We start from the raw sequence: 27,474 nt of genomic DNA, 5'->3' as shown, positions 1-27,474 counted from the left end.
GTACCTGATGAATGAATTTTTAAACATTTAACAGTGCCTCAGGAAATATCCTTACATATACCTTACATAGAGGATATGTGTGTATCTATTTTTTAATACATATAAATCAGGAAGATACTGGGAAGGTAAACAGTAAGTCATTTTTGCATCTTTTAAGATCTTTATTGCTGTTGTGAAATACATTACTAGCTTTCCCAATATTGAACTATCCTTATACTCCTAGAATAACCCTTCTTTGGTTTATGCATTTCTGCATTCTTTTTACTGGTGTATGTAAGGATTTTTGCTTCAGGGTGGTCAGGTTTCTTTTTTGTGTGCCTTTCAGGGTTTGGTATAGTGTAATGCTGGATTCATTAGAAGAGAAATAGTCTTTCCTCCCTTCCTGCCTTCCTTTTCTGTCCTTACTTTTCTTTAGGAGTATATTGGATTTCTCAAAGATTTGAAAGCATACACCCATGAATGTATCTGGCTTATTTTTTGACAACATTCTTTTTTTCTTTTCTTTCTTTCTTTTTCTTTTTCTTTCTCTCTTGTGTGTGTGTGTGTGTGTGTGTGTTTGTGTGTGTGTGTGTGTGTGTGTGTGTGTGTGTATTGACAGCATTCTTAATGTCTTCTTTGGTTATGTCCTTCTCTAAGTTTTCTGTCTTGTGGGTCAATTTTAGTAATTTATATTTTCCTACAGAATCACCCATTTTAAATTCTCAAATTTAATAGCATATACTTTTACAGAGTATGGCCCAAGAACTTGTCTGATTTTTTTTTTCTCTCTGTTATTTTCCCTTTTATTGCTAACTTTTTCTATATGGGCTTTCTTCCTTATTTCTTTGTTATGCTGGTTTATCTGTTTGGTTTGGTTTATCAGTTTAATTTTTGTTGTTGAGTTTTTGTTTTAAAAGAAACTTAGATCACCCAGGTACTAGTTTTTTTGACTACTTGATCTGAGCAGTGACTGAGCAAATATTAATAACTCCTGTTACTTTTATATTTTTGTTAATTTTGCCAGTAGTTACTGCTTTATAGATTTTTGTACAGGTTTTGGTTTATAAGTGTTCTTAACCATCATGGTCATAGTTTAAGTATTGTATCCATAATCATTCAGTATCCCTCTTAGTTGTAATGAATATTGTTTTATTTGAGGTCCAACTTTATCTCCTATTATTATCTAATAATCCCTTGTGGGGTTTTTTTTGATATATTTTTGCCCTTTCTCTCACTTTATACCTGTATTCTTTTATTTTAGTTTGAACTTTCTGAATCAGCTCTGAGTGTCATTTTGTATTTACTGTCTTTATTATCTAATGTAGTCTCCTCATTATTTATTTGGAATTTGTATCATTTATTTCTGGCTCATGTATATATAAAGTGGTTCTCTTTATATCTTTTAAGTAATTTGCTTAAACCTATAGGTATTAGTTTATCAACTTCATTCTTTTACTCTTGAGTTGATATTTTCTGAGATTTTTGTTACCATCTATAATCATTTATTCATGAGTCCATTTATTCAGCAGATATTTACGGATCTCCTGTTGCTTGCCCTCGTCATTTTGCTAATGTAGGGGATACTGTAGTGAGCAGCATAGGGTGGTTTCTGCCTTCATAGAGCTTAAATTCCAATGGGGAAAATAGGTGATATACAAAATTAAAAATGATTGCAGATTGTATCAAATGCTAGGAAAGAGGTAAATGAGGATGTGCTTAGCTCGTGGGTTGTGGGAAGAGTGGAGCTCAGAGATCTCTGTGAAAAAGGTGGAGAGGGAGGTAGAGCCAGCCTTGTAAAGTGTCAGAACTGTGGCCATGGGGGCAGTTGTCAGGGGAGGGAGAGGATTTTCAGGGAGAGAATAGCAAAGGCTGGGGGAGAGACTGATCTTTTTGGTAAGCTAGTGGTTTTTTAATTGTTTAACCAAATTCAGTGGACAGTTTTTATAACAAATACTTTGTAACATCTTCTTTGCCCTTGTAAAAATAAAATTCATAAATAATGTAATTTACCTATACACAGAATTTCTTAAGTCAGTATAATACCCAAACTGTGAAATAAAGAGAAATGAAATTGATTTATATTTTAAAAATGTATTTCAACACTCATAATTATTCAAGCACATTTATACATACTAGAATATAAATGGAATAGTTGTTTACATTTATATGTAGAATTACCATTGAAGGTGATAGCTACAGATGAACTAATAAAGGTATGATTCATTGGCAGCTTATGTACCGTACTTGGTATTTTCCTTAGGTGATAAAGAGTTCGTGGGAAAGTTCTAAAAATTATGAAGTGTAACTTTTCTGTGATTTACAAAGGTTAATCATATTGTATTCATACACATTATACATTGTATATTAATCATACTATATTCATATACATTATGTGTTGTATATTACTAGAAAATCAAATGTGTATTAATACTTTGCTTATATATGTAAAACAAAATTGGGTTCTAGGCTCAATTTGTTATAAATTGGTGTTTTTCATTAATCTGTAATTTTCAGGGAAGATGGCTGGGAGAAAGCAAGGTTTTTCAGCCTTGGCAGTATTGACATTTGGAGCTAGATAATTTGTTTGGTGTCATGGTTGTCACTATGCATTGTGGGTGATCAGCAGCGTCCCTGGCTGTTTTAGGTGCCAGGAGCATATCTTCCCCCACAGTGTGACAACCAAAAATGTGTTCAGACATTGCCCAGGTTGAGAATTATGTTAAAGGTAGTTTATGTTTATAAAACAAATATTAAGGCACATTCTCTTCAAGCTTCTTTTCATAAGTTCTTTCATTCAGCACATTCAGTGATGTAAGACACAGCAAAGTAAGTAAGGTTTCTGTCCTTGAGTCCAGGCTAAGGGAGAAATGACATGGGTTCACATGTGGTACAGCATCATACAGCGTGTCATTGTGATGTTCATACGGTGCTGTAGAGACACCGGGGGTCATAGTTACTCACAGGAACTTCAGGGGTGAGACACTGTTCTTTTGGTTGAAAGTGTTGGTATTGCATAAATCACTAATTTATAAAACTGAGATTTTTTGGTTAATGATGTAAATTATGTGTGTTTTCAGAGAAGACCTGTTGAAAATTGATGCATATCTTAACATTTGTCTTCCTCACTATCCGTCTCTTTTTTTTGTGTTTTCTCAAAATTTTTTGTCTCAATTGTGCTGATGAAGATTTTTGTTTTAGCCCACTAGGTGGCACTCTTAGCATAGAGAGGAAATCTTGAGCAGTAAGCAAGCTTTCAGTCACACTGAAGATTTACCCTTCATTCTATCTGTAATAGAAGCCAGCGTCCTAAACTGAGATATAGCATAAGTAAGGAGAGAGTCCATTGTGTTGTAAATTAAAAAATGAAATAGGTAAGTGAACACAGAGTATTTGGATCTAGGTGTGTGTTTTACTTCACATAGGCATTTATTTCCTTAAATCAGGATCTTACTCATGTAGGGGCAGTACAAATGCAGTGGTCAAGAGGATGGTCTGAGTAGTCAGCTGTAGGTTTAAATCTCGTCTCTGCTCCTTACTAGCTTAGGCAAGATACATAACCCCTCTCTGTTTGAGATTCTTCATGTATAAAATAGGACTAATGGTGTCTGCACTTCAGTGGACCCTGTGAAGATTAAACGAGTTAATGTAAATAAAAATGCTTAGGGCTTAGAACCTGGCACACAGTAAAAATAATAGTAACAGCAAGGTTAGCAATTAGTAGTAGTCTTAAAAATATAAAGTAGTACCAAAATACTAGATGTTTTAAGCTTACTCATCAGGATGCCTTACTTAGCTGATTATTGACTCACTGACTCTGTAGTTTTGAAGTTGGTTAGACAGATAGCAAAGAAGCAGACTCAATTCCAAAATTGGAGGCACTTATCTTTTGCAGTCAAATATTAGCTGGTGTTCCTAGTAAGAAGTCCAATGACAATCTGACTTTCCCCCATTGCTGGCAGCTTGTTCTTTTCTGCCTGGAAGCTTAAATGATTTCAACTTTATCCTTAGAATCCAGGACTTCTCCCAGTAGCTACTCCCCCTGGGGCTCTAATGCTGTTTTAGGTCATTCTTTTTATAATAGCTATATGGTATTCCATATATGGACGTACTTTAAAACAGTTTATCTGAGGCCCCACAGAGAGAAATGTAGTTTGTGTTTTGTTTTGTTTTGCCGTATGCTATTATAAATAATGCTTAGTTCTTACACATGAGTAGATGTGCACTTGCTTGATTATCTCCTTATTCTAGTTTTCTTGAAGTGTAATTGGTAGGTCAGAATACAAGGATACTTGAAAAAATTTCAGCGCCCTGTCTAATGCCCACCATAAAGTTTGCAGCAGTTTTTTGGGGACCAGTTTACCCCTTCACAGCAGTATATGAGAAGGTACCCATTTCGTTTCCCTCACTGCTAGGTGCTAGGTGCTCTTAGTTGACTTTGCCATCCTCACAGAAAATAAAGGTTATCTTGATTTTAACTTGTATTTTCTTGCAATGATTTTGTAAAATTAAAACCAGTATGTTTCTCTTTATACCTCTGTTAGCTGAGCATTTTCTGTCCCTGCATACATTAAAAAGTAATTAAATTTGGGATCCTATGAGATCCTGTCTCTAAAATGAGGCCCTGCCTTGCAGTGTTCATCTAAGTATTTATTCAGCTGTACTACATTGACATAGTAGGTGTATTTAAATACTGCAATAGCATTCAGCTAGGGAAAGGCAAGGATTAAAGTAGAAATGTTTTATTAGGGGAAAAAAAAGACATTTTATTCAGGTATCTTCCTCTGAATATAGCTCAAGTGATGTTTCTTTTAGCAAAAGGAAATAAATTTTGTTTTATTGTACTTTCATTTCCATTATACCATGACAATGTACAGTGTTGTCTATTCTTGGTGGTGGTATATAACATACAGACTGAGTTGCCAGACCGTTGCCCGTGATTGTGTCATAAGTGGCCTGAAGTGCGTAGACTCTGAATGTATCAGGTACAAAGTGAAACTAGTTTTAGTCTTCAAGGAACTGAAATTTTATAATGCTCATAACGTAGGGGCTTGGTTAAAAAAACAACAATGAAATTCACCACCGATTAAAAGGTATTTTTATTGTATGTATTTTTTTCTCCTTACCTTTTTGTTATGCACAGAGAAGTACACAGTTTAGTTGCTACACGGTTATATCATGTAACACTTATTCTAAACAAATGAATACAATTTTAACAAGTTGATAGAATTTAACAAATTCGTGTTGAAAATGTTAGAAGTATTCTTTCCTGTGTGACATACTTCCTTCAACAGCTGTGGTTAATTTAACACATAAAAATTCCCGTTACGGTATACATTTTTAAACAATTTTGTGTGCTTTCTTGGAATCAGATGCTTTTTATCGCTGATGTGAGTTTGACCTGAAGCTGTTGTCTCATATGTACCTTCTGTGAGCAGAGCTGGTCATGTGAATCACATGGTTCTTAAAGTTTGGATAAAAAGTAGATAGTTGGGGGCTTCTAGCTTTCACTTAGAATGGAGAAAGCTGGAGAAAGCACTGTTCCCACCCTTACTGCTACTGCAGCAACAAACCCCAGCCCACTGCAGACCCCGTCAGAGGGCTGAGTTTGCAGGGCGACCATCCAACCTGAAATCGAGGAAAAGACAGGTACCTCCAAGAAGAGATGGCTTGCAAACCTGTTCACCTGGGACAGAGAACATGAATAGCACTCAGAAGAATTCGATTAAAATGTTTGATGACCTGCTAAAGGCCTAGTGTGGACTAGCAAGAAAATACGGGGCCGCTGGGGCGGCAGATGCCCACTTGCAGCCTCTTCCTCCCTGGGCGTTTACAGGAGGCTCGGCCAGGGGCGCTGCCCTCGCCGGGAGGGTCTGCAGGAGGACAGCATAGGTGCTTCGGGAAAGACCCGAGCCCTGTCTGGCTCCTCCCTTCCCTGTCTGCTGTGAGATTAAACTGCTGCGGGAAGAGAAGAGAAAACCCTCTACCCCAGGGGAAGGGACAAGAGTGTGCGCTGGGCCAGAGCTTTAGCAGAGGGGGCAAGGCAGCAGCGCTGAGGACCAGGGTGCTTGTCTGAGGCCAAGCCTTCATCAGAATATCGGAGAACCCCCACCCCATACCAGGCTAACGGATGTTGGGTAGCAGGTGACAGTGGAATTCCGTAAGAACACAGAGGTCAGCTGACTGTCCGAGGTGTTGCATAAATTGAAGACCTAAAACTGCAGGTGGAGCAGAGAAAAACCCCTCTGGCAAAGGAGTCTCTACCCTAAACACAAGGGCTGGCTAGAGGAACTGGGAGCCTGTGGGGCATTACGAGTAACCACAGCAGCAGCAAATCCCCAACCAAGTCCATGTTCTGACAATAGAAGACCTCTGACTCCTCACACGAAAGGCCTGGCAGAAGGAAAGGTGTGCCCGTATCGAGGCACAGAAACTATTTCCCTCAGTCTCTGCAGTCCTACAGAGATTATCCTGCTTTCAAAAAAATTATGAGGCTTAAACAGAAGCAAAGAAAAGAAAGCAGGGCATTTTTGAGACAAGGGAATGGATGGAACCAGCTTCTTTAGGACACAGATACTGGAACTGTCAGACATAGAATTTAAAATTACTCTGGTTAATATATTAAGGCTTCTAGTAGAAAAGGCAGTCATGTATGATCAGGTAGGATATTTCAGCAGAGAGATAGACGTAAGAAAATCAAATGAAAATTCTAGAAATGAAAAGCATGGTAGCAGAGACAAAGAATGCCTTCAGTAAGCTTATCAGTCAACTTGACATCACCAAGGAAACACCTGTAAACTCGAAGATAGGCCAGTACAGATTGTCAAACTGAAATGCAGAGAGAAAACTGTGGAAAAAAAACCCCAAAACAACAGAGCCTCCGTTAGCTGTGGGATAATATCAAATGATCTGAACGTAAAATCTCAGGAGAAGAGAAAGAGAATGGGTCAGAAGAAATAAAGGCCAAATATTTTCCAAAGTTAGTGATAGACACCAAAACAAAGACCCAGGAAGCTCAGAGAACATGAGGTAAGATGACCCCCCAAACAAATCGCAGGAAAGCACCTGGACGCATCCCATTCCAACTGCTGAAAACTGGAAACGAAGAGAAGGTACTGAAGGTCGTCAGAGGAAAAGAGTTACAGCAGAATTCTCCTTTGAACCTGTACAAACCAAAACACAGTGCAGTAGCGTCTTTAAAGTGCTAAAAGGGAAAAAGTTTCCAGCCCAGAATTCTGTACCCAGGAAAAGTAATCTTTAAAAAATGAAAGAGAAACACTCTCTCAGAGGAGTATTCTCTCAGTATCACAGAAGCTGAGAGAATTCATTGTCATCAGACCTTGCATCACCAGAAGTGCTAAGTTAGTTCTTCAGGCAGAAGGGATGTGATACTAGACATAAACTTGGATCAGTACAAGTAAGTGTGCTGTAAATGGAACAGATGAAAGTAAACTATAAAATTTATGTTTGTCTAGTTAAAATTTACATGTGAACTTGTATAACTTACTTGAAACTCGGCCCTGGTTAATTAAAGCTGTGTATTGTAAACCTTAGGGCAACCACTAAAACCATTAAAAAGAAAAAGTAACTATGGTTAACAATACTATATTGTACATTTGAAAGCTGCTGAGAGTAGGTCTTAAAAGTTCTCATCACAAGAAAAAAACTTAGAACTGTGTGAGGCCATGTATGTTAAATAACTAAACTTACTGATGTAATCATTTCCAGTATATACATATATCAAATCATTATGTTGCATATGTAAAGCTAATACAATGTTATATGTCAGTTACATATATCTGAATAAGTAAAAGTGTAAATAATGAGACAATAGAGATAAAATGGTATCATAAAAATGTGGTTAATCCAAATGAACACAGAAAAGGAAAAAAGGAGTAAATGGAAGAAATGCAAGATGATAGATTTTACTCTGACCATATTAATAATTATGTTAAATGTAAATCATCTAAACATACTAATTAATTCAGATTTTCACCTGTCTAAACATATAAAATCATCTAACATACTTTTTCATTGTAAAAATCATCTAAACATACTAAACTGAGGAAGATGTAAATTGTCTCAACATAGTAATGAAGGCAGATTTTCAGATTGGGTACAGAAGCAAGGCCCCAGTATGTTCTGTCTATAAGAAACTCATAAAGGCACAGGTTTAAAGTAAAAGAATATAAAATGATATCCCATACAAACACTGGTCAAAGGAAAGCTGCAATATTACTATCAAAGTAGACTTCAGAGCAGAGCAGCTTACCAAGGATAAAGAGGAACATTGCATAATGATAAAGGGTTCAGTTCTCTAAGAATATATTAACAGTCCTAAATACGTACATATCTAACACCAAAGCTTTAAAATACTTGGGTTAAAAATACATAACTAAAAGGAGAAATAGGTAAACCTACAATTAAGATTGATGTTCACAGCACTCCTCTCTCTCTTACCGACTGAAGAAATAAATGGAAAATTAGTGAGGATATAGAAGTCTTAAACAACACTGTCAACCAATTTGACCTCACTGGCTTGTAAAACTTGACTACCAACAGCAGAATGCACATGTTTTCCTGTGCATGTGAAGTATTCACCAAGACACGTGGTGTTCCAGGCCACAAAACCTTAATGAACTTAAAAGACTTGAAAGCATACAAAGGATGTGCTTGGATCATAATGGAATTAGACTAGAAGTCAGATATATTTGGAAGCTCTCCAAAAATATTAGGAAATTAAATAACACGCAAATAACTCATGATTCAAGGAGGAAATCACAAGGGAAGTAAAAAATGTTGAGTTAAATGAAAGTGAAAGCACAACAAATCCGAATTCATGGGATGTGGCTACAGCAGTGCTTAAAGGGAAATAGAGCACTAAATGCTTACATTAAAAAACAGTATTACATTATGGATATACCGCATTTTATTTATCCATTCATCAGTTGATGGACATTTGAGTTGTTTCTACATTTTGGCTATTACGAATAATGCTGCTATGAAATTCATGTCCAAGTTTTTGTGTGGACATAATTTTTCATTTCTGTTAAGTATATACTTAGAGTGGAGTTGCTGAATCATGTGGTAATTCTGATGGCTACCTTTTTGAGCAGTTGCCACACTGCTTTGTAAAGTGGCCGCATCATTTTACATTCCCACCAGCAATGTATGAGGGTTCCGGTTTCTGCACATCCTTGCCAGCCAGCGCTTATTTAAGTTGTCCTACTGGGTATGAAATGGTTATCTCATTGTGATTTTGACTTGCATTTCTCTAATGATGAGCATTGTAGCATCTTTTCATGTTTTAATGGCCATTTTTATATTGTCTTTTGAGAAATGTCTAAGTTCTTTGCCATTTTAAAAATTGCGTTTTTTTAATTACAGAATTTTTTAAAGATTTCTTTATTCTGGATACAAGTCTCTTAAGAGATTTATGCTTTGTGAATATTTTCATCCATTCTGTGAGTTGTCTTTTCACTTTATTGATAGTTTCCTTTGAGATGCAAAAGCTTTTAATTTTGATGAAGTACAATTTACTTTGTCTTCTGTTGCTTGTGCTTTTGGTGTCATGTCTAAGAAACCATTCCCTAATGCAACAACACAAAGATTTACTCCTGTTTTTTCTTTGAAGAGTCACCATTTTAGCTCTTACATTTAAGTCTTTGATCGTTTTGAATTAATCTTTCCATACAGTGTGAGGTGTGGGTCCAGTGTCATTCTTTGGAAAGTTAAATATTTATTACTATATTGTAATATGTATGACTGGATGACCAGCCATCCCACTCTTAGGTTTTTACCCAAGTTCATTCAAAATCCATGTGCACGTTGGCTTTTACTCATTATTTCCAAAAACTGGAAACAACTCAGGTATCTTTTAACTGTCCCTTCATTGCCCCCAAGTGTGGTACATCCTTCCAATGGAATATGACTTCCCAATAAAAAGGAACAGATGTGTCACACTTATTGAAGCAAGATTCAAAAGGCTATATATTGTGTTATTTATACTACATGTTTATGATACTCTGGGAAACGAAACTGTAGGAACAGATTAATAGATCAGTAGTTGGAGGGGCTGCTGGTGAGGGAGGGGCTGACGGTGAAGCAGCAGAGGCGTGGTTTTTACCGTCATGGTATTGTTCTGTATTGTGATTGTGTTCACATGATGATGCATTTGTTAAAACCTTAGGAACTGTACACTAAAATGTGCAAATTTTACTTCTAAATTATATCTTAATACAATAAAGTGAAAACTTTAAAAGGTAATTACTCAGAAGTATATTTCCTGTTGAGGATAGTGTGTCTTCTGTTGCAAAGCAGTTTTCAGAGAGCTACCCCAAGGTTTCTCTTCCTTACCCTTTGTACTGGTGTCACTTTACCTTGAGTAAAAAGTGCCATTGCTCAGGGTCACATCTTAGCAGGATCACTGAGCACAGCAAATAGCACCCAATTGTTTTCCTCCTTCCCAGCCACAGTCTCCTGGCTTCTGCCCAGTTGCACTGCCACACTGATTTTGGCAAACCATCCCTGTTCTTTCTAGGTGTCCAGTGTGTACCACTGTTCTGGTGACAGAATCCTCAACAAATATTTGTTGGAATGCTGAGAATGAAATGTCAGGTGTCTGTCTAATCTTACCTGCTTAAATTATACTTTTTAAAGACGAAAAGTCTGAAGCCATGGGTATTACTTTCCTATTGCTGCTGTAACAAATTACCACAAACTTAGTGGCTTAAAACAACACAAAGTTATTAATTTACTTTCTGTTCTGGAGGCTAGAAGTCTAAAATGGGTCTTAGGTCTGCATTCCTTCTGGAGGCTCTCAGGGAGAATTCGTTTTCTTGCCTTTTCCAACTTCTAGAAGCTGCCCGCATTTCTGGCTCATGGCCTTGCATCACTGTGCAGCCTGCGTCTTTCGTCACATCTTCTCTGGCTCTGGCTCTCCTGCCTCTCTCTTTCCCTGATAAGGACCCTGTGATTACACTGGGCCCATCGGGGTAGTCCAGGATAATCTCCTCATCTCAAGATTTTTAATCACATCTTCAAAGTCCCTTTTGCCGTACAAGGTAATATAATCGTAGGTTCTGAGGGGTAAGCCTTTGGGGAGCTATTTTTCTGTCTTATCACACAAGAGGCATTATTTGGGTAGTATCTAAAATTTCGGATTACTACTTTAGGGGATGAGGTAAATTGAGAAATGTTTGTATTTCTGGAGGTGCAAAATGGGTAACACTTGTGAAGGAAAGAGAAGGCATCCTAATAACAAGTAAAGGAAAACGCAGAAAGATGTGGTGTGTGCTGTTTGAGTTTGCCTTTTCTTCTTTAATGGCAGAGGTGTGCCTTGAGTCTAATGTTCTTAGAGCACCGTGGTCTAATGTGGATGTAAGAAAAAGCAGTACGTGTTTTAATTGCTAGTAAGTATGATCCTTCTTATTCTCAGGTTGTCATGTATGTATTTAAAAATTATGCTAGTAATATACAGACACCTCTGATACAAAATTTCTTGTCAAGAATTTTATAGGGCAAAATGGAAACTCTCGAAGCAAACCTTATTTTTTCTCTTTGGGGATATGCATTGGTGTGTATTTTTTTCAGATTTTTCCAGTGCATTTAACGTGTGTACTTTTTCTGTGTGTGAGAAATTTTTAGGATTTCGGGTTTTTTTTCTATTTTATGTAAATGAGATCACTCTATCTTAGCTAATCCTTTTCTTAGGTGTTTTATACTGCTTTCCTTTACGGCGTTAGGGCTCAGAAGGGAGATGATAGATGTTGGAAGATGATGGTAACTGGCGGGGAGGGCTAGTGCTTTTTCTTTTGTAAGCATTATGCTCGGTGCTTTATGTATTTTAACGCATTCAACCCCCACAGCTCTGTGAGACAGCTTAATTATCATCATCCCTATTTTACAGATCAGGAAACTGAGGCAGAGAGGTTAAGTGACTTGCCCCATGTTACACAGTTAGAAACTGGGGCCCCGGGCTCACAGCCAGGCCAGCTGGCTCCACGGTCCATGCTGTTCTGCTGACCTTGCATTTCACAGGAAGGCTCTGGATGCAGCCAAATGTGAACAGGTTACTTGGGATTTTAAGGAAAGCCTTATCGATGAGTTTACTTATTTTCTTTCCTTCTCTGGCATACTTTCTGTTACAGGTTTCATTCTTAGCTCAAGTGGGATGGAATTCTCTTCAGGTGAAAGGGTCAAATCTGAGTTTTTAAATTCTAGCCTGTTTTCTTTTGTTAAAAGACAGCAGATTTTTAAAACAGTTCCTGTTTTATCTACCATTATAATTTAGAGCGTGCCAAACTTTCATGATACTTGGAGATACTCTCTCTTAACAAATTATCTGTCTTTAAATTTTATGTACCCTAATCATTTATTATTTTCAAAAAAAAAAAAGAAAAGTTATTTTCATGGAAAAAGAAGACAGAATGATTAGGTCTCAGTTTCTAAATACCATTCTCCAATAAAATGAGTCAGGACTCCTTGGCAAAATGGTTGATTCCAAGTTTGGGGAAATGCAAGATGAGCTTGGAACATGTTTTGGACCAGAAGTTAAGAGTGTGCTCAAAAAACCCAAAAACAGGCAACAAAAAGGAGAAGCAAGTCAAAAAGACACAGGAACAATTTGAAGGGACTTAATGACCAAAGCCAGGATATTTGAACAGTGAAATAATGATTGTAATGGATTATAATTCATGAAATAAAATAAGTATCCATGAAGCCATAGTAAATTAAATAAACAATTGAATAGATAAATTGGAGCAAGAACAGTCTTCCTTACAGTTCTGACCCATACTTATGAAAGGAATGATGGAAATAATATGCCATTAGGCAAACCCACAATTAATAAAATTGTTGTAGGCAAGAGCCATCAATGGATGCTAAAATTAGTGACCTGAAGTATGCTGAGAAGCAGGATATTTGCATAATCTCAGTAGATCTCCCTACAGGATGCTTAGTAATTATAAAAGGAAAAAGAATAGCTTAATGGAGAGATCTGACAGACTCCACCTTAACCAATGATTAGCTTAACAGCCCCAGTAATAAGACATAGGACCGGCATGTACCCTTGATGTTGGGCACCGAGAAGCAAGCACGGTGTCATTTCGGTGATATTCTTACCCAGAATCCAGAACCTCAATTTAATCACGAGGAAATGTCAGACAACCCCTTGGGGCCCTTGTTTAAAATAACTGACCAAAACTCTTCAAAAGTGACATGGCCCTGGGAGACAAGGCGGGACTGGGCACACTTAGAGACTGGAGCAAGGAGATCCAGTGCAGAATCCAGAGTGGGACCCTGGACCGGGATGAGGACGTTGGTGCTAATAGTGGTGAAGTTGGAATGGAATAAGGTGTGTGGACTTGTTAATAGGCTTGTATCAATGTAAATCAGCTTCAGTAATCTTACTAAGATTATATATGGTGTTAACATGAGGAGAAGCTGGGTAAAGGGTATGCAGGAATTCTTTGTACTAATTTTGCAACTTTTCTGATGATGTAAAATTATTTTAAAATAAAAAAATTTTGTTTCTTTTAAATGGAGGTACTGGGGATTGAACCCGGCACCTTCTCCATGCTAAGCATCTGATTTACCACTGAGCCATATCTACCCCCCAAAAAGTTTTAAAAATGTGAAAAGAAAACAAATACTCTGTGGTGCCCAGACTATAGCATTTCATACGTTCAGTGGTCAAATTGGTGAGGATGTACTAGGTTCAGTTCCACTGTAGTAGGAAACTTAGGAAAATAGAATTCCCTGCTCAGGGAACTTACAGCCATTCAAGAGGCTGAGAAACTCATGCAAATAATTGTCACCTGTTGACTAATGTCTGTAATGTATGCAGGTGATAGTTCAGGGGGCACATAGGAGAAGGAGGCCTCTACTGTGTCTGTAACTTAAAAAATTTAGAGATGTTGGAGATTTGTGCCCTGATTGAATTCTTTGTAGTAGATGTCATTTTTTGCAGCTGGTCACCATCAACAAAAAGCTTTTCAGCGTGTGGCAGACAACAGGTTTCCTAAGTATCACCAGAGTCCCAGCTGTTAGGGCATCATTTGCTTCATGTAGTATGTACTGAAACTAGAAAGGAGGAAAGAAGAAAAGTGAAGATAACAGTCGGGTCCAGCACAGTACTGTGTGCCTGCTCTACTTACAGCTTGTGAACGGACCGAGCCGACAGGGGGCGCTGCCTTGATTAGTCCTCTGGGACCCTGTGTGGGAAGGGGGCTTTCGTGGGAGGCCTGTGTGAGCAGGAGGCCTGGCCGACAGCCTCAGAGCACTCAGGGACCTTTCCCCTCTTCTGTCATCCAGAGTATATAGGTCTTACGATTTGCCATCAGAAGAAATTTTTTTGTGTTGGAAAGTAGATGTTAATAATGAAGTAAAACCTGCTTATTTGAATCTGTCTTTCGGGACAAAATTTAAGATGCAAATGAGTTTCATTCTGGACGTGTCCCAATTGTGATCTCTTTTGGTTGCAAAAATAGTGATGTAGCAGAGGGGCCAGGGGTCTGTGAGAACAAGATACAGGCTGGCTGGAAAGCCTTTTCCCTTTGTTATCCAGACAGCATTACTGTCTCAGCTTCCTTCCTCTGACTTTTATGATCTCTTAGTCACCCATCCCGATTTTTTTGGTTTCAAAAGGCTCTTGTGGAAATAAACTGTTCTAATTCCTCACTCCCATATAAAGCTTTAGTTCCTCATCTCCTTATGTGTTGTTTTCACCCACAGGGGAGGAAGTGGGGTATACTGAGCTCACGGGAGATGAGCAGGAATTTGAACTATTTCATTGGAGAGAACTGATTTTTGCAATAAAAGAAGAGTGTCAACTGCCTTTTTTCCCAGGAAAGCAGCGAGGCCTCAGTCACATGGCCCTTCATTTATAGACTCTAAAAATAGAGTAGTGCTGATCTGGTCTGTAATGATGCAGTTTGTGTTCCCAGGCCCTTCTGCTACTCAGTGTCCAGCATTTGAATGTTCTTGTTTTCCTTTGTTTTTATAATGAAATCTCAGATGTGCTAATTTAGACCGGAAGAGATAATACTGAAGCCTGATGTCCATCACTGAGATGCTGTAGCTTGTGAACGCCTATTGTACTGTCTTGTTGGCACAGAGTTTCAGAAACTGTGGAGGAGTGTCACCGTGGATTCAATAGATGAGGAGAAAATTGAAGAATATCTGAAGCGACAGGGTATTTCTTCCATGCAGGAATCTGGACCAAAGAAAGTGGTATGTAATCTTTAGAAAAAATGTAGTCCTCGCTTTGAACTGTTGCCTGCTTCCTCTGAAGCTCTCTAAAGAGCAGGTAGGTAGTTTTCCCTCCCAGTTTTTTTCCAGTGCCCTAATTCCATGACCTTGGTCAGATGCAATCCAGAGCATGTCTGGTTTATTGAGGGCCAGTGGATCTCTCTGCCCTCTGGTGCTGCTCCAGATATGTGAGAGCCTCTCCCGTCACCCCTAGCCCCTGTCCAGGCAGTGCCTGTTCTTAGGCTCCAGCCATGTGAACTTTTTCTGGTGCCCATGTCTGCTCCATCAGACGTGGCCTTTATGGTCTTAATCATTCCCCACTCCCACTTGCTCCATGAGCCTTGTGGTCTTGGTGCCTGGCTTTGCCTCAGCCCTCATCACATTGAATTGCCCTTGACTTTCAGATCCTTTAGGAACCAGGTGGAATTTTTATAGCCCCAAATCTTGCACAGAGGAGAGATTTGTAAGCGAATGAAGACTTGTGAATTGTCTCGTACCAGCAAATCCGCTCTCTAGTCCAGGGCTGGAGCCAGGATGAGGGATGCTTCACTAGCACCCTGGGCTCTCACTGCCGCCTCCTCTTGTCCACCAGCGTGACTTGCAGCTTGTCTGCTTTGTGACTGTGTGTTGTTAAGTAATTTTTAGGACTCCTTAAAAGGGAAAATTTATTGCCAGTGATCTCCATGAATTAGTGTGATTGCAGTACTTTATGGTTTCCTATCATTGTTTAGTTTGTTGATTTTTTAATCATGTGATGTTAATATTTCAAGTATGCAGTAAGGAAAAGAATACTTAACAAATCTTTCTACGTCCATCTGTGTCCCAATTTTGTCATACCTCTGTATTTTGCTGTATTTTCTTCAGGTCTTTTTTTTTTTTTTTAGTTGGTAATGATGGATATATTTTTAAATTCGAGATGAAAAACAAAAGAGCTTTACTGCCTCTCTTTTAATCCACTTAGTGCCTAGAATAGTCATGGTAAGTTTTTGTGCCAGTGCGTTTATTCCAGGTGGAGGTGTGCACTTCATCATAACGGGAAACACTGGTTCTTGTTCGCAGTTGGGGAGTGTCCTGGTGTGTGTGAGGCTGGGCTGCCGAACAGAAAAAAGGTCACAAACCCTGCATCTCGCTGCTGCTGGTTTCTGAGGCATCTTGTGTAAATCCCCCCCCATTACCGCTCTGAGTGGCTGCTGTTTCTGTTTTTACTTTTTCCTATAGGCCCCTATTCAGAGAAGGAAAAAGCCTGCCTCACAGAAGAAGCGACGGTTTAAGACTCACAATGAGCACTTGGCTGGGGTGCTGAAGGACTACTCTGACATCACTCCTGGCAAGTAGTGAACAGTTTGGTCCAAGAGCAAAGAGTTACAAAGTCAAGATCTTTCTTGATGCTGGGATCTGAAGACTGACTGTCTTCCTATTCCGCTTCTTGGGACCGAGGAGGGAGCAGTTCAGTTTACAGAACAAGTGAAAATTACCAACTCGAAGCTTATTTTAATTAATGGGCTAATGAGAAATGTGATGTTCCTTGTTAACCCCGTTAATTCTTGGGGGAAGGCGCTTAGCATGGCATGCAGGTGTCTTTGCTATTTATCTCTACTTCTAAGTGGTTCCCCGTCCCATTTTTCCTCTTTTATTACTTTAGAACAAATTTGCTGATAGTCTTGAATGCAATATTTGTTTATTCCAAAAGAATGTATTTATAATAAAATCATTGTCGACGGAGCTCTAAGATGTCAGTGAACTCAGGTCACTTCTTTTCCATTCTTGGCAATGGCGGGCGGCAGCTCTGATCTGACCTCCGCAGGGTGCACGTTGGGAATGTTGGTGAAGACTGGTCTGTGCTGTGTTATGAGTGTGTGGATTTCACAACTGGAACCCAGATTAGCAAGTGAGGCAACAAAGGTACACTACATGTGACTTTCACTGCTTTCTTTTAAAAGGATGAATCTTGGATTTACTGTCTTGGATTTCACAAGTTTTGGTCTCATGCCGTCTCCAGCAAGGACGGATGGATTCCACTTGCCAACCTGAACATCAGCACTACTGTCCCAGCTCTGGTGGGGTTTGGCCCTGGGGTTATTCTGGTGGAGAGACTCCTCCTGTCTCTCCATCACTGGCCAAGCTCAGGAGAGCCATTCTCAAACATGTGGGTTTTTAAGTAGTGGTGACTTTTGGGGGAAATCAGTGGTCATTCCAGTGTTCTTTGGTAAACTGCACATTTTCCTTACCGTGTGTTTTATGGTCTGGGTGGCCCTTTGGGTTGATATGGCCCTCATATCACAGATTCAAACTGTAGAGGAATATAAAACAAAGTTCAGTGTTCTCAAAAAAGGTGTGTTGATAACCCAAAGCTGTAAGTCCTTTGTATGTAAGGAGCCTTTTTTTCTGTTTTAGTTTTTATCCTTTCTGTATGCTTTTCATCCATTTTCAGTGCCATCTTATTTCAGTGTCACCTCATTCTTTCTTAACATCCAAGCCCCAAAATATGAGACAAGAAGATGTAAAACTAAGGCTCCCCAGGATAATTTAGAAAATGGGAAACTCAACCTATCTTGCTTTGTAGAGGATTTTTACTACTAAGGAAGAGCTTTAATTTCTTACGGCATAAACTAGTTTTCCTGTTTAAAAAAAAATCTGGAGCTAGCTTATCTCCAAGTATGCCTGCCTTTTGTGGTCTATACGTATCATCCGTCCCCCTCCTCTGATTTTATTGAGATAATAATTGACATACAGCACTGTGTAAGTTTAGTATGTACAACGTAGTGATCTGACTTACATTTATCATGAAGTGATTACCACAGTTTGTTTAGTCTACATCAGTCATCTCATATGGATACCAAAAAAAGTTTTTTCTTTGTGATGAGAACTCTTAGGATTTCCTTTCACAACTCTCACACGTATCATACAGCAGTGCTAATGGTAGTCATTGTGTTGTACATTATATCCCTAGTTCTTACTTATAACTGTAAGTTTATAACTTTTGACCACCTTTATCCAATTTCCCCTCACCCCGGCCCACAAATCTAATCTTTTTCTGTGAGCTTTTTTTTTTTTTTTTTAAGATTCCAGATATAAGTGAGATCATGTGATATTTGTCTTTCTCTGCGTGACTTACTCACTTAGCATAATACCCTCAAGGTCCATCCATGTTGTCACGAATGGCAGGATTTCCTCCATTTTTATGGTCAAATAAGATTCCCTTGTGTGTATGTATGTATGTATATGTGTGTATCCATTTCACCCATCAGTGAATGCTTAGGGTAATACTAGCCTTATAAAATGAGTTTGGGAATGTTTCCTCTTCGATTTTTTTGGAAGTTTGAGAAGGATCGGCATCAATTCTGTAAATGCTTGGTGAAGTTCACCTATGAAGCCATCTGGACCTGGGCTTTTCTTCCTTGAAAGATTTTTGGTTACTGACTCAGTTTCCTTACTGGTAAGTAGTCTTTTTAGATTTTCTATTTCTTCCTAATTTGGTATTGGTAGGTTGTCTCCAAGAATGTTTCCATTTCTTTTAGGCTGTCTGGTTTGTTGATGTGTAGTTGTTCGTAGTAGCCGCTTATGATTCTTTGTGTGTCCCTTGTAGTGTCTCCCTTTTCATTCAGTTTTATTGATTTGGATGCTCTCTTTTCCTTGGTTAGTGTAGCTAGAGGTTTATCCATTTGGTTTATCTTTTCAAGAAACAATCTCTTAGGTCGGTTACAATCTTTTCTGTTTTCTGTTCTGTTTATTTCTGCTCTAATCTTTGTTGTTTCCTTCCTTCTGTTAACTTTGGGCTCAGTTTGTTCTTCAAATTTGTCTAGTTCCTTAAGGTGTAGAGTTAGATTGCTTACTTAAAATCTTGCTAGTTTATTAATGTAGGTGTTTATTGCCGTGAATATCCTTCTTAGAACTGCTTTTGCTGCATCCCGTAAGTTTTGGTTATGTTGTGCTTCCATTTTAGTTTGTTTCAAGATACTTTGAAGTTTCTCCTTAAATTTCATCTTTGATCCATTGGTTGTTCAGGAGAGCATTGTTTAATTTCCATGTGTCTGTGAATTTTCCAGTTTTCCTCTTTTTATTGATTTCTGGCTTCATACCACTTTGGTTAGAGAGGATACTTGGTATGATTTCAGTCTTTTTGAATTTGCTAAGACATTTTCTGTGGCCTAATGTATGGTCTCTCCTAGAGTATGTTCAGTGTATGCAGATGCCTGTTCTGCTGTTGTGTGAAGTGTTCTGTGCAGTTGGCCCTTGAAGGACATGGGGTTTAGGGGGGCCGAACCCCCATACAGTCAAAATTTTGCATTTAACTTTACAGTTGGCCCTGGTATCTGGTTCTGCATCTGTGGATTCAACCAAGCACAGATTGTGTAGGGCTCTAATATGTATTTATTTGAAAAAAATCCACATGTAAGTGTACCTGCACAATTCAGGAGTTGGCTTTGTGTCTGCTGGGTCTGTTTGCTCTGTAGTGTTGTTCAGACCCTCTGCTTCCTTACTGATCTCTGTCTGGATGGTCTGTCCGTTGTAGAGAGTGGGATATTGAAGTCCCTGACTGTTAGTTTAGTGCTGTTTATTTCTCCTTTTAGCTCTGTTAGTTTTTTCTTCATTATTTGGGCACGCTAATGTTGGGTGCATAAATATTTATAATTATTACATCTTCTTGATTGATTGACTCTTTTATCATAATAACCTTGTCTCTTTTGACCATTCTTAGTTGAAAGTCTGTTTTGTCTTACGTAAGTATAGGTGTGCCTCCTTTTCTTTTGATTACCACTTTCTTAACATACCTTTTCCTATTCCTTCCCTCTCATTTTATGTGTCTTTAAGGCTAGAGTGAGTTTCTGGTAGGAAGCATATCATCAAATCTCGGTTTTTTAATCGATTCAGCAGTTCTTTGTATTTTGATTGGAGAACTTAATCCATTTATGTTTAAGATAATTATTGATAGGTGAGGACTTAACTTTTCCCATCTTGTTAATTGTTTTCTGGTTGTTTTGTACATCCTTTGTTTCCTATTTCATATCCAGCTTTCTTTTTGTGTGTGTTTTGATGTCTTTTGGCGTCAGTATGCTTTGAGTTCATCAGGTTCTTTTGTGTAATTACTACAGGTTGTCCCTTGTGGTTACCATGAGGCTTCCATAAAATATCTTAAAATTATAACATTATTTTAAACTAAAAACAACTTAAATTCAATAGAATTCCTAAACTTTATACTTTTGCTTTTCCTTCCCATCACATTTTTGGTTATTGATGTTACAGTTTATGTATTTTTAATCTTGTGTAACTAAAATGGATTATTATAGTTATTTTTTTACTGTTTTCTAAGTTTTAAACTAGAGTTGTAAGTAAGTTATGCACCACCATTAATTACCATATTACAGAATCTAGCTTTGACTATATTTACCATTCTCTGTGAGTTTTCTACCTTCTTATGCTTTTATGATGTTAGTGTCCTTTTCTTTGACTCAAAGAATCCCTTTAGCATTTTTTTCCTTTACCATTTCTTGTAAGGCAGGTCTAGTGGTGATGAGCTTCCTCAGCTTTTGTTTGTTTGGGAAAGTCTGTTTCTCCTCCATTTCTGGAAGACAGCTTTACTAAGTGTACAATTCTTGGTTGACAGTTTTTTTCTTAAAATATTTGAAATGTATCATCCCATTCTCTTAGGGCCTGAAACGTTTCTGTTGAGAAATCCGCTGGTAGTTTTACGGGGCTCCTTTGTGTGTAATTTATTTTGCTGCCTTCAGAATTGTTCATCTTTGACATTTGATAGTTTAATTATGATGTGTCTTGGTATAACCTGTTTTGTTGGTTAGGTCTGCAGATGCATTTTGAACATCTCAAACACTTCATCTGGTTTTGCAGGGAGTCAGACATCAAGGCCTCTGTCACGGGTTTGAAGGTGAGATGCCTTAGTGCTGCTTGTGTGTTACTAGTGGTTTCTAGCTAAGCCCGTGGTCTTCTGTACGTTGTGAACTGGACTGATATGTCAGTATCTTGTCTAAACTCATTTCAGAAATGAGAAAATTGAGATATGGAGAAATGAATCATCTTGCTAAATTGTGATGTGTATCGTTTCTATAGTCTTACCTCGTTCACTTGTGTTTTCTCGTGTTAAGACTTGATCATCCCCTTTGCCTACTACATGAAAGAGAATTGTCTCCTGTACCCCAAGCTGAGGTGCTGGGGTTGGGGCTTCCAGTGGCGTGTGGGCAGGGATGATAGTTTTTGTGGGAAATTGTGATAGGAACCCCTGTTGTGTTTTGAAGATTATAATAGAAAGAAGAGTCTTTGACCAGTTCTTCTGGGTACCTAGAAACACATCCACCAGAAATTCAAGTTCAAGTTGAAGTCACATTCTCCTCTCTGCCCATTTCTGCTGGATCGGCTGGCTGTTTGAAAGCAGGTTGGAATGGGCGCGGCTGGGCGCATTAGAAGTTGAAGACAGTCTGTGTTGCACGTTTATCTATAATTCATCAGTCATCCAAGGCTTTTACAGGATAGCTAAGAGAAATGTATTTGGGCCCGGATAAAGTGTAAAAACAGAACATTTGGCCGCTGCTGTCACATCGTGTAAGCGTGGCTGGGTGATGGTGGGCTCGGGGGACGGAGGGCTGTGGATGTGGTGAGCGGAGCGTCAGCGGGAAGCAGCGCGGGGCTGCATCGTGCTCGGGGCGGCTCTGTGGACCTGCGCCCTTGGTTCTTTTGTGAGTGGTTTGGAGTCACTAGCAGAAAACACACGTTCTGAATGTGGGAATAGGGCATTTGAACTTACAAATTTTCTTACTGGCTAATGACGGCTTTCTGAGAGATAGAAGATGAGACTGGGTGTTCCCTCTTCCCTCTAGCTACTGTTTTCACATGCAAACATGGTTGATTTGTGGGGAAGATGATTTGGGGTTTTGTAAGGTTTTACTGACTGTTCTTAACAAGCTGAGGCCTGCACTGTCACTGTGTCGCAGGGCTGGAGTGCTGTGTGGAGACAGCACGGTGACCTACCACGTATTCCTGCCCTCGGGTCAAGGACAGCCCATCTTTCCCCGGTGTATTTTGTAGGAGGCAGAGGGGAAAGGGAGGCCCAAGGACCTCTTGGGAACCACTTCTCAGACAAACTGGATGTTGAAACCCTGCCCCTGTCCTGTCATGTAGAATGAGCACTCTGGAAAAGCAGAGCATTAGGCCCTGGCGTTGCGCTGTGAAACAAAGCACATCTCCTTTATCGTGGGATTTCCACTAGAGAGGGATGTGCTGGTGCTCTCGGACGGGGTCACAGCTGCTGCCACAGGCCTCCTTGGACAGGCCTGCAGCCCTCGTCCCGCTGCCCTTGGTGGAGGTAGGCCAGCACGTTCCTGCCACTCAAACCACATGGTTTCCAAACCCCGTGAGAACCCAGTGACTTTCAACCACCCAGAACTTTGCAGGGCTCAAAGGATGTTCAGTGCAAAGACTCACCATGACATGTTTTTTTAAATAAGTAAAAGCACAGGATGCTAACGAGAGAATGGAGTAAACTGTAGCTCGACCTTGGCAGGACCAGCTCCAGGAACACCAAGAGCAGGTTTACCTTGCACTTGACTGTTGTCAGATGTTGAACGTTCTTGGCTGAGCCCCTCACAGCCGGGTCCTGTGTTTTAGGGGAAAAGTGCTCCTTTATCCAGGTAAATATTTTTAACCTGAGCATCACTTCTTGTTCCATTTAAGGGGTGTCTTTTTGCTCAAGACACGTTTGAGTTGAATTGAAGCATCTGGCCCTATTAAGTTTGTAGGATGTTCTGCAATGTTCTGCAGCGGTGGCAGAGCTTGACCATGGGTGTTAAATGTTCTCCTAATTGGATGCCTTAGCAGTTAGCTGACTGCATAGGTTTTTCGGCATCAGGGTCATTGGTTTTAGCCTGAGGACCAGGACTTCAGGTGACACCTCACTTGTAAAAGGCCTTCTGCCTTCTCAGAATGTCGTAGTTGTTCGCTGTTCTGAGAGGGTGTGACAGGGGGGTGAGTGGAAGAGTAAGAGAGCGCCCGTGTGCCGACACTTCAAACTGGGTAAGAACGCACTTTTCACCTGACAGTCGGTGTCCCGGCGAGGACAGGGGATGCAGTAGGAAGTGGGCTCCGGTTCCCAGAACTGAGAGTTTGCGCGGAGCACTTGGAGCTAACTAGTTGGTGCTTGTCTGTCACCGAGACACAGACACCAAGAGTTCCTAGGATGTCAGCCTTGCTCCTCCATTCTCAAGAACGCTCCTTGGGCTGCACAACGAGGACCCAAAGGTGCTGTGGGGTGCTGGGTCCGGGGGACCCTCAGAGAGAAGGGCAGGAATAAATGCAGGTCAGTCCTGTGAAAGTAGGGCTGATACATATTCAGGTACTGTGAATTTGAAGCCTCAATCTGTGGTTGTACTGGAAACATAACTTTCACTGTGAAAGTTTTAAGGTTCTTTTCCAAATCGAGTTCGTATTTTTGCTGTAGAGGTGGAAGGCACGGTACTTGGTTTCTGATGCCTGTTGTACAGCTACAGTTGTCCTGTGTTCAGAAGTGGCACATCTTCCCTCCCAGTGGAGAGTCTACTTGGTAATGAAACAAAAGATGGCTTAGTTATCATCTTTCTGGATCCTCCAAACTGGGACAATATGCACGTAAGCAAGAAGGAAAAAACAGACCTGCCTTTTCATCTCAGGTTCCTAATTCCGAAAGATAGTGCTCCTGCGCAGTGCAGTGACAAAACGAAGCTGGCCTTCAGCTGATTGGCTAGCGGGGCTGTGTCTGGAGCTCACACTAGATGGGGAAATATTGTCCAGACTTGTCACCTGCACGGACCAGTGATGGTCAGCACGGTTATGATCTGGGCGCACGTGTGTCCATCCAGGACCCCTGTGGAAAAGCATACGGCGGTGACTGTTCAGGGCCTGGGACAGGAAACCTTCCTGGGGAGCTGCCCTCAACTTTCTAGGCTGTCCTGCCCAGCTCTGGTGCCTGAGGTGGAAGGTCCCAGATTAGCTGAAGACGAAGCCACAGGATCAAGCCGTCCCAGAGCCAGGATCCTGGAGCCATGCTGGGCATAGCCTTCAAAGCCTGGGAAGGCATTGTGGTTTCTGCCGTCTTTCTGGGGCTCCAGGGTACTGTACGCAAGGCTCTGACTGGGATCTGCTTTTGGTGGCTGGTCTCCTGTGCAAAAGGTATGTAAGCACCAAACCACAGAACCAATAACGGTGAGTGCCCGACAGGACGACTGGTTGCTTAGGGTTGTTACCATTAGTCAGAATTGAGCACTGTGGGCCCCTCTTCTGCTCTGGGGGGAGGAGGAGTTGGTGAGAGCAGATTTATATAAAACACTGGATTGTCCTGGTTATCAATGTCTGGCTTATCAGTTAATATATTTTTTACTCATAGTCAGCAGAAAACCACAAATACAGATTTTAAAGTTTTGAGCTAAAGCTTTATAGGTGGAAGTGGATGTGGGGTCAGCCGAATGTAGTAAAAGGCATCAAGAAGTATGTGACTCTCCCTTGAGGTCCTCCTGCCGGACCAGGGCCGCAGCCTCAGGTGTCGGTCTGGGTCAGCCGGTGCCCACAGTAGAGTATCTGTGAGGGTGGTTTGCAGGCTCGCACGTCCCCACCCCTTTCCTCCCTGGGTCTCTCTGTCCTTGGCTCCAGGGCCAGTGCTTAGCTCTGTCCAGACCCAAGAGGGAACGGGATCCGCTGGGCCCAGGTCTGCCCTGCGGGGTGCACTGGGTTGATCTTGCAAAAAAGGAATTTGCGAAGCAGTGGTGTGACAGCTGGAATGAGCACTTTATTTTTAAAAACGACAATAGAAAAGTACCTTTAAACAGTTTATAAAAGCATAGTAGACTGTGGAAGTTGCTCTTTTTTTCCTTAGAAACGAGTACAGAAGTGTCACCAGGAAGCAGGCGGCGCTGAAAGGCTAAGCAGGGCTCAAGCACAGGGTAAGCGCCCCTCACCCCCGCCCTTCTTGTTTTTTGTGATGACCTTTAAAAGCTTCTTCACGTCTTTCTAAGGGAAAACAATGAAACTAAAGAAACTGACACCAACCACGTAGTCATTAAAACATTGAAACTTTCAGCACAACAGTGAGCAGATCAGTAAGAAGGCTTGTGACCAGCAGTTGAAAACCTCAGGTCAGTATATTTTTACACACGGCTCTTCTACAACAGTGGGGAGAGCAAGCTGTCCCAGACTCTGGACAGGTGTCAGCTTATGACACAGGGCTGACTCCGGCTTTGAAGAAGTCTTGAAGCCAGCTGACCAGCGTGCACTCCCCACGCCCACTGCGGCACCCGTCTCCCTGGGCTGGTGTGGTAGGTAGTGTCACAGCGAGCATGTGGGATTCAAGAGCATGCTGTAAATATTTTGGCACAGGGCTGCCAAGACTTGAACACCAGCTCTGTTCAGCTGAGGTTTTGCAAAATGAGTTGGGAGACAGGAGCTGCCTGCTGCAGCCACTTGGCTTGGGCAAAGCTGGCCCCCTCCTGAGGCAGGGCTGGCCTCCCCATCTCAGCGAGACGGACACAGCACGTCCACTGGGGGAGCTGTGCGTCGGCAGGGCGCACGCACAGGACCATGCTGTTAGGAAGATAAATGTAAGAAAATGACAAAACCTAGTCCTTGGCACACAGTTTTTATGGTCACCTCTGAGGCTGCCAGACTTCCCCAGAGCGCACGCGGGAAAGGCTGCTTTGCCCAGCAGGAGCCCGCCGTGCGCCAGAAGCCGCCGGAGGCAGGCTGACTTGCAGGGCTGTCCTGCTAGGAGGGGGCACACATGGAATGCTGCAGTAGGTAGCGCAGTCCTAACGCCTACCACCACGTGCTGATGCCCCCAGGCTCAGGCCAGGCAGGCAGATCTCTGTACATTCACAATAGGATTCTGGAAATTATGGTATTTAAAAACATGCCTCAAACATGCAGCTTATTTTAGAGGAAAAAAATAGATACTTTTAATTACAGGCATTCAAAAGTCAAGCACAAAATTTGTGATCCAGCCCAGTGTAAGATCATCCATCCTGTCATACTTAAAATGTTTGGTATAAAAATACTCACTCTCTCTGGTTTTATCATTGATATCTTTTATGTTTCATTTGAAAATATCTCCGAACTGTACAGAAATGTATGTCAGACCATGCGTTCACAAATAACACACTATTTCTTACAATTATACAGTGTAAAAGAGTAAAACATTTTATTATATTTTTTTCTTCGAGTAAAACAGATGTGTGATAGAGGCTGTGGCAAAGTCTTGACGGGATCAAAACTGGGCGCGGTTTTTCAAGCCTGAAACAAAAAGGAGACGTGTAAGGAGAGCAGTTCCCACAAGCCGGCGTGCTGCGCCCTCCGAGGCGCGGGGCTGGAGAAGGTGTGGGGCTGGAGATGCCGGCGGGTAAGACCCCAGGGGCCGACTCCCCACGGAGGTGCAGGTGCGGACGTGTGTGAACTTGGAACCTGTCAATCACCAGAGTATCAGTGGCCCCACCTTAGACTCCTGGGGAGTATGTATTTAATTTCTGCTGCTCTCTCTCTTACTAGAAACTTTTTAGGACCTCCTTTTCCTGCAGTTACAAGGAAACGTACATATGTGTTTTGGTTTGTGGCAGAAAAAGGGCCCTCGGACACTCATTAGAGTTTGTCCTGAAGCAGCCTGGGGCGGCAGGAGTGAGCACACCTGGGCTCGGGCGCCCTCCCCGTGCCGTCAGGGCCTAGGCATCAGCTCCGGGGCCGCAGCAGTTGTTTCCTCACGCACTCATCAGCTTCTGGCCCCACGTCCCCGTGGACGTCTGATCCGCGCCCTCTGACTGCAAGGGGAGCCCCCCTCCCGCCCCCCACCTCCCGGTCAGTGTCTGTCAGCAGAGGAGGGAAACCAGCTTAGAGGAAGTGGAGACCAAGCCAGTTTCCTCCCCCCGCACTCCGGCTTGTCAGGCCTGGAGTGGCCAGCTCCACATCATCCCCAAGCTTGACCCCGCGCCAGCACCCCAGCTGTGTGCTGATTCCAGGAAACCATTTCTGAGGAACAGTCGTTGCTCTACGGCTGTTCCCATCTTGGAAAAGGTTACAGGGGGCTGCACTTGGCAGAGTCCCTTGGGCTCTGGGACCCTACAGGCCTGCCCACTGTCGCCGGCCTCTGACAGACACGGGCTGGGGGAAGCCCTGGGGAAACAGCTGAACGCAGATGTGGCAGCACTGGGGCTGTGCGGGCAGATGGAGGAACGCTGGCCACGGGGCCCCCGCTTTCCATGCTCAGGACGATGGAGCTCCTGCCGTCCC

General features: G+C 41.3%; 2 protein-coding genes across 6 annotated transcripts in view; one reads left to right on the top strand and one right to left on the bottom strand.

The window, feature by feature from the left end:
- The window catches only part of GTF2E2 (general transcription factor IIE subunit 2), a 60,001-nt gene extending 43,047 nt beyond the window's left edge, over positions 1–16,954 (top strand). Inside the window, exons 7-8 of one of the 2 annotated variants that reach the window (XM_074353551.1) lie at positions 15,092–15,207; positions 16,444–16,954. In XM_074353551.1, the coding sequence (XP_074209652.1) occupies positions 15,092–15,207; positions 16,444–16,560 (233 nt within the window). In that variant the 3' untranslated portion in view covers positions 16,561–16,954. Of the gene's footprint in view, positions 1–14,991; positions 15,208–16,443 lie in introns of those variants that run through there. The other variant, XM_074353552.1, reaches the window with a different exon arrangement.
- Positions 16,955–24,971: 8,017 nt separating this feature from the next.
- The window catches only part of RBPMS (RNA binding protein, mRNA processing factor), a 158,706-nt gene continuing 156,203 nt past the window's right edge, over positions 24,972–27,474 (bottom strand). For all 4 annotated transcript variants that reach the window (XM_074353545.1, XM_074353550.1, XM_074353543.1 and 1 more), the window contains one exon: positions 24,972–26,487. The gene's annotated coding sequence lies outside the window, so the exon portion shown is untranslated. The remainder of the gene's footprint in view (positions 26,488–27,474) is intronic.

The sequence above is a fragment of the Camelus bactrianus genome, chromosome 26 (assembly GCF_048773025.1).
Source record: "Camelus bactrianus isolate YW-2024 breed Bactrian camel chromosome 26, ASM4877302v1, whole genome shotgun sequence".
Taxonomy (NCBI): Eukaryota; Metazoa; Chordata; class Mammalia; order Artiodactyla; family Camelidae; genus Camelus; species Camelus bactrianus.
This window is presented reverse-complemented; position numbering and strand designations above follow the sequence as displayed.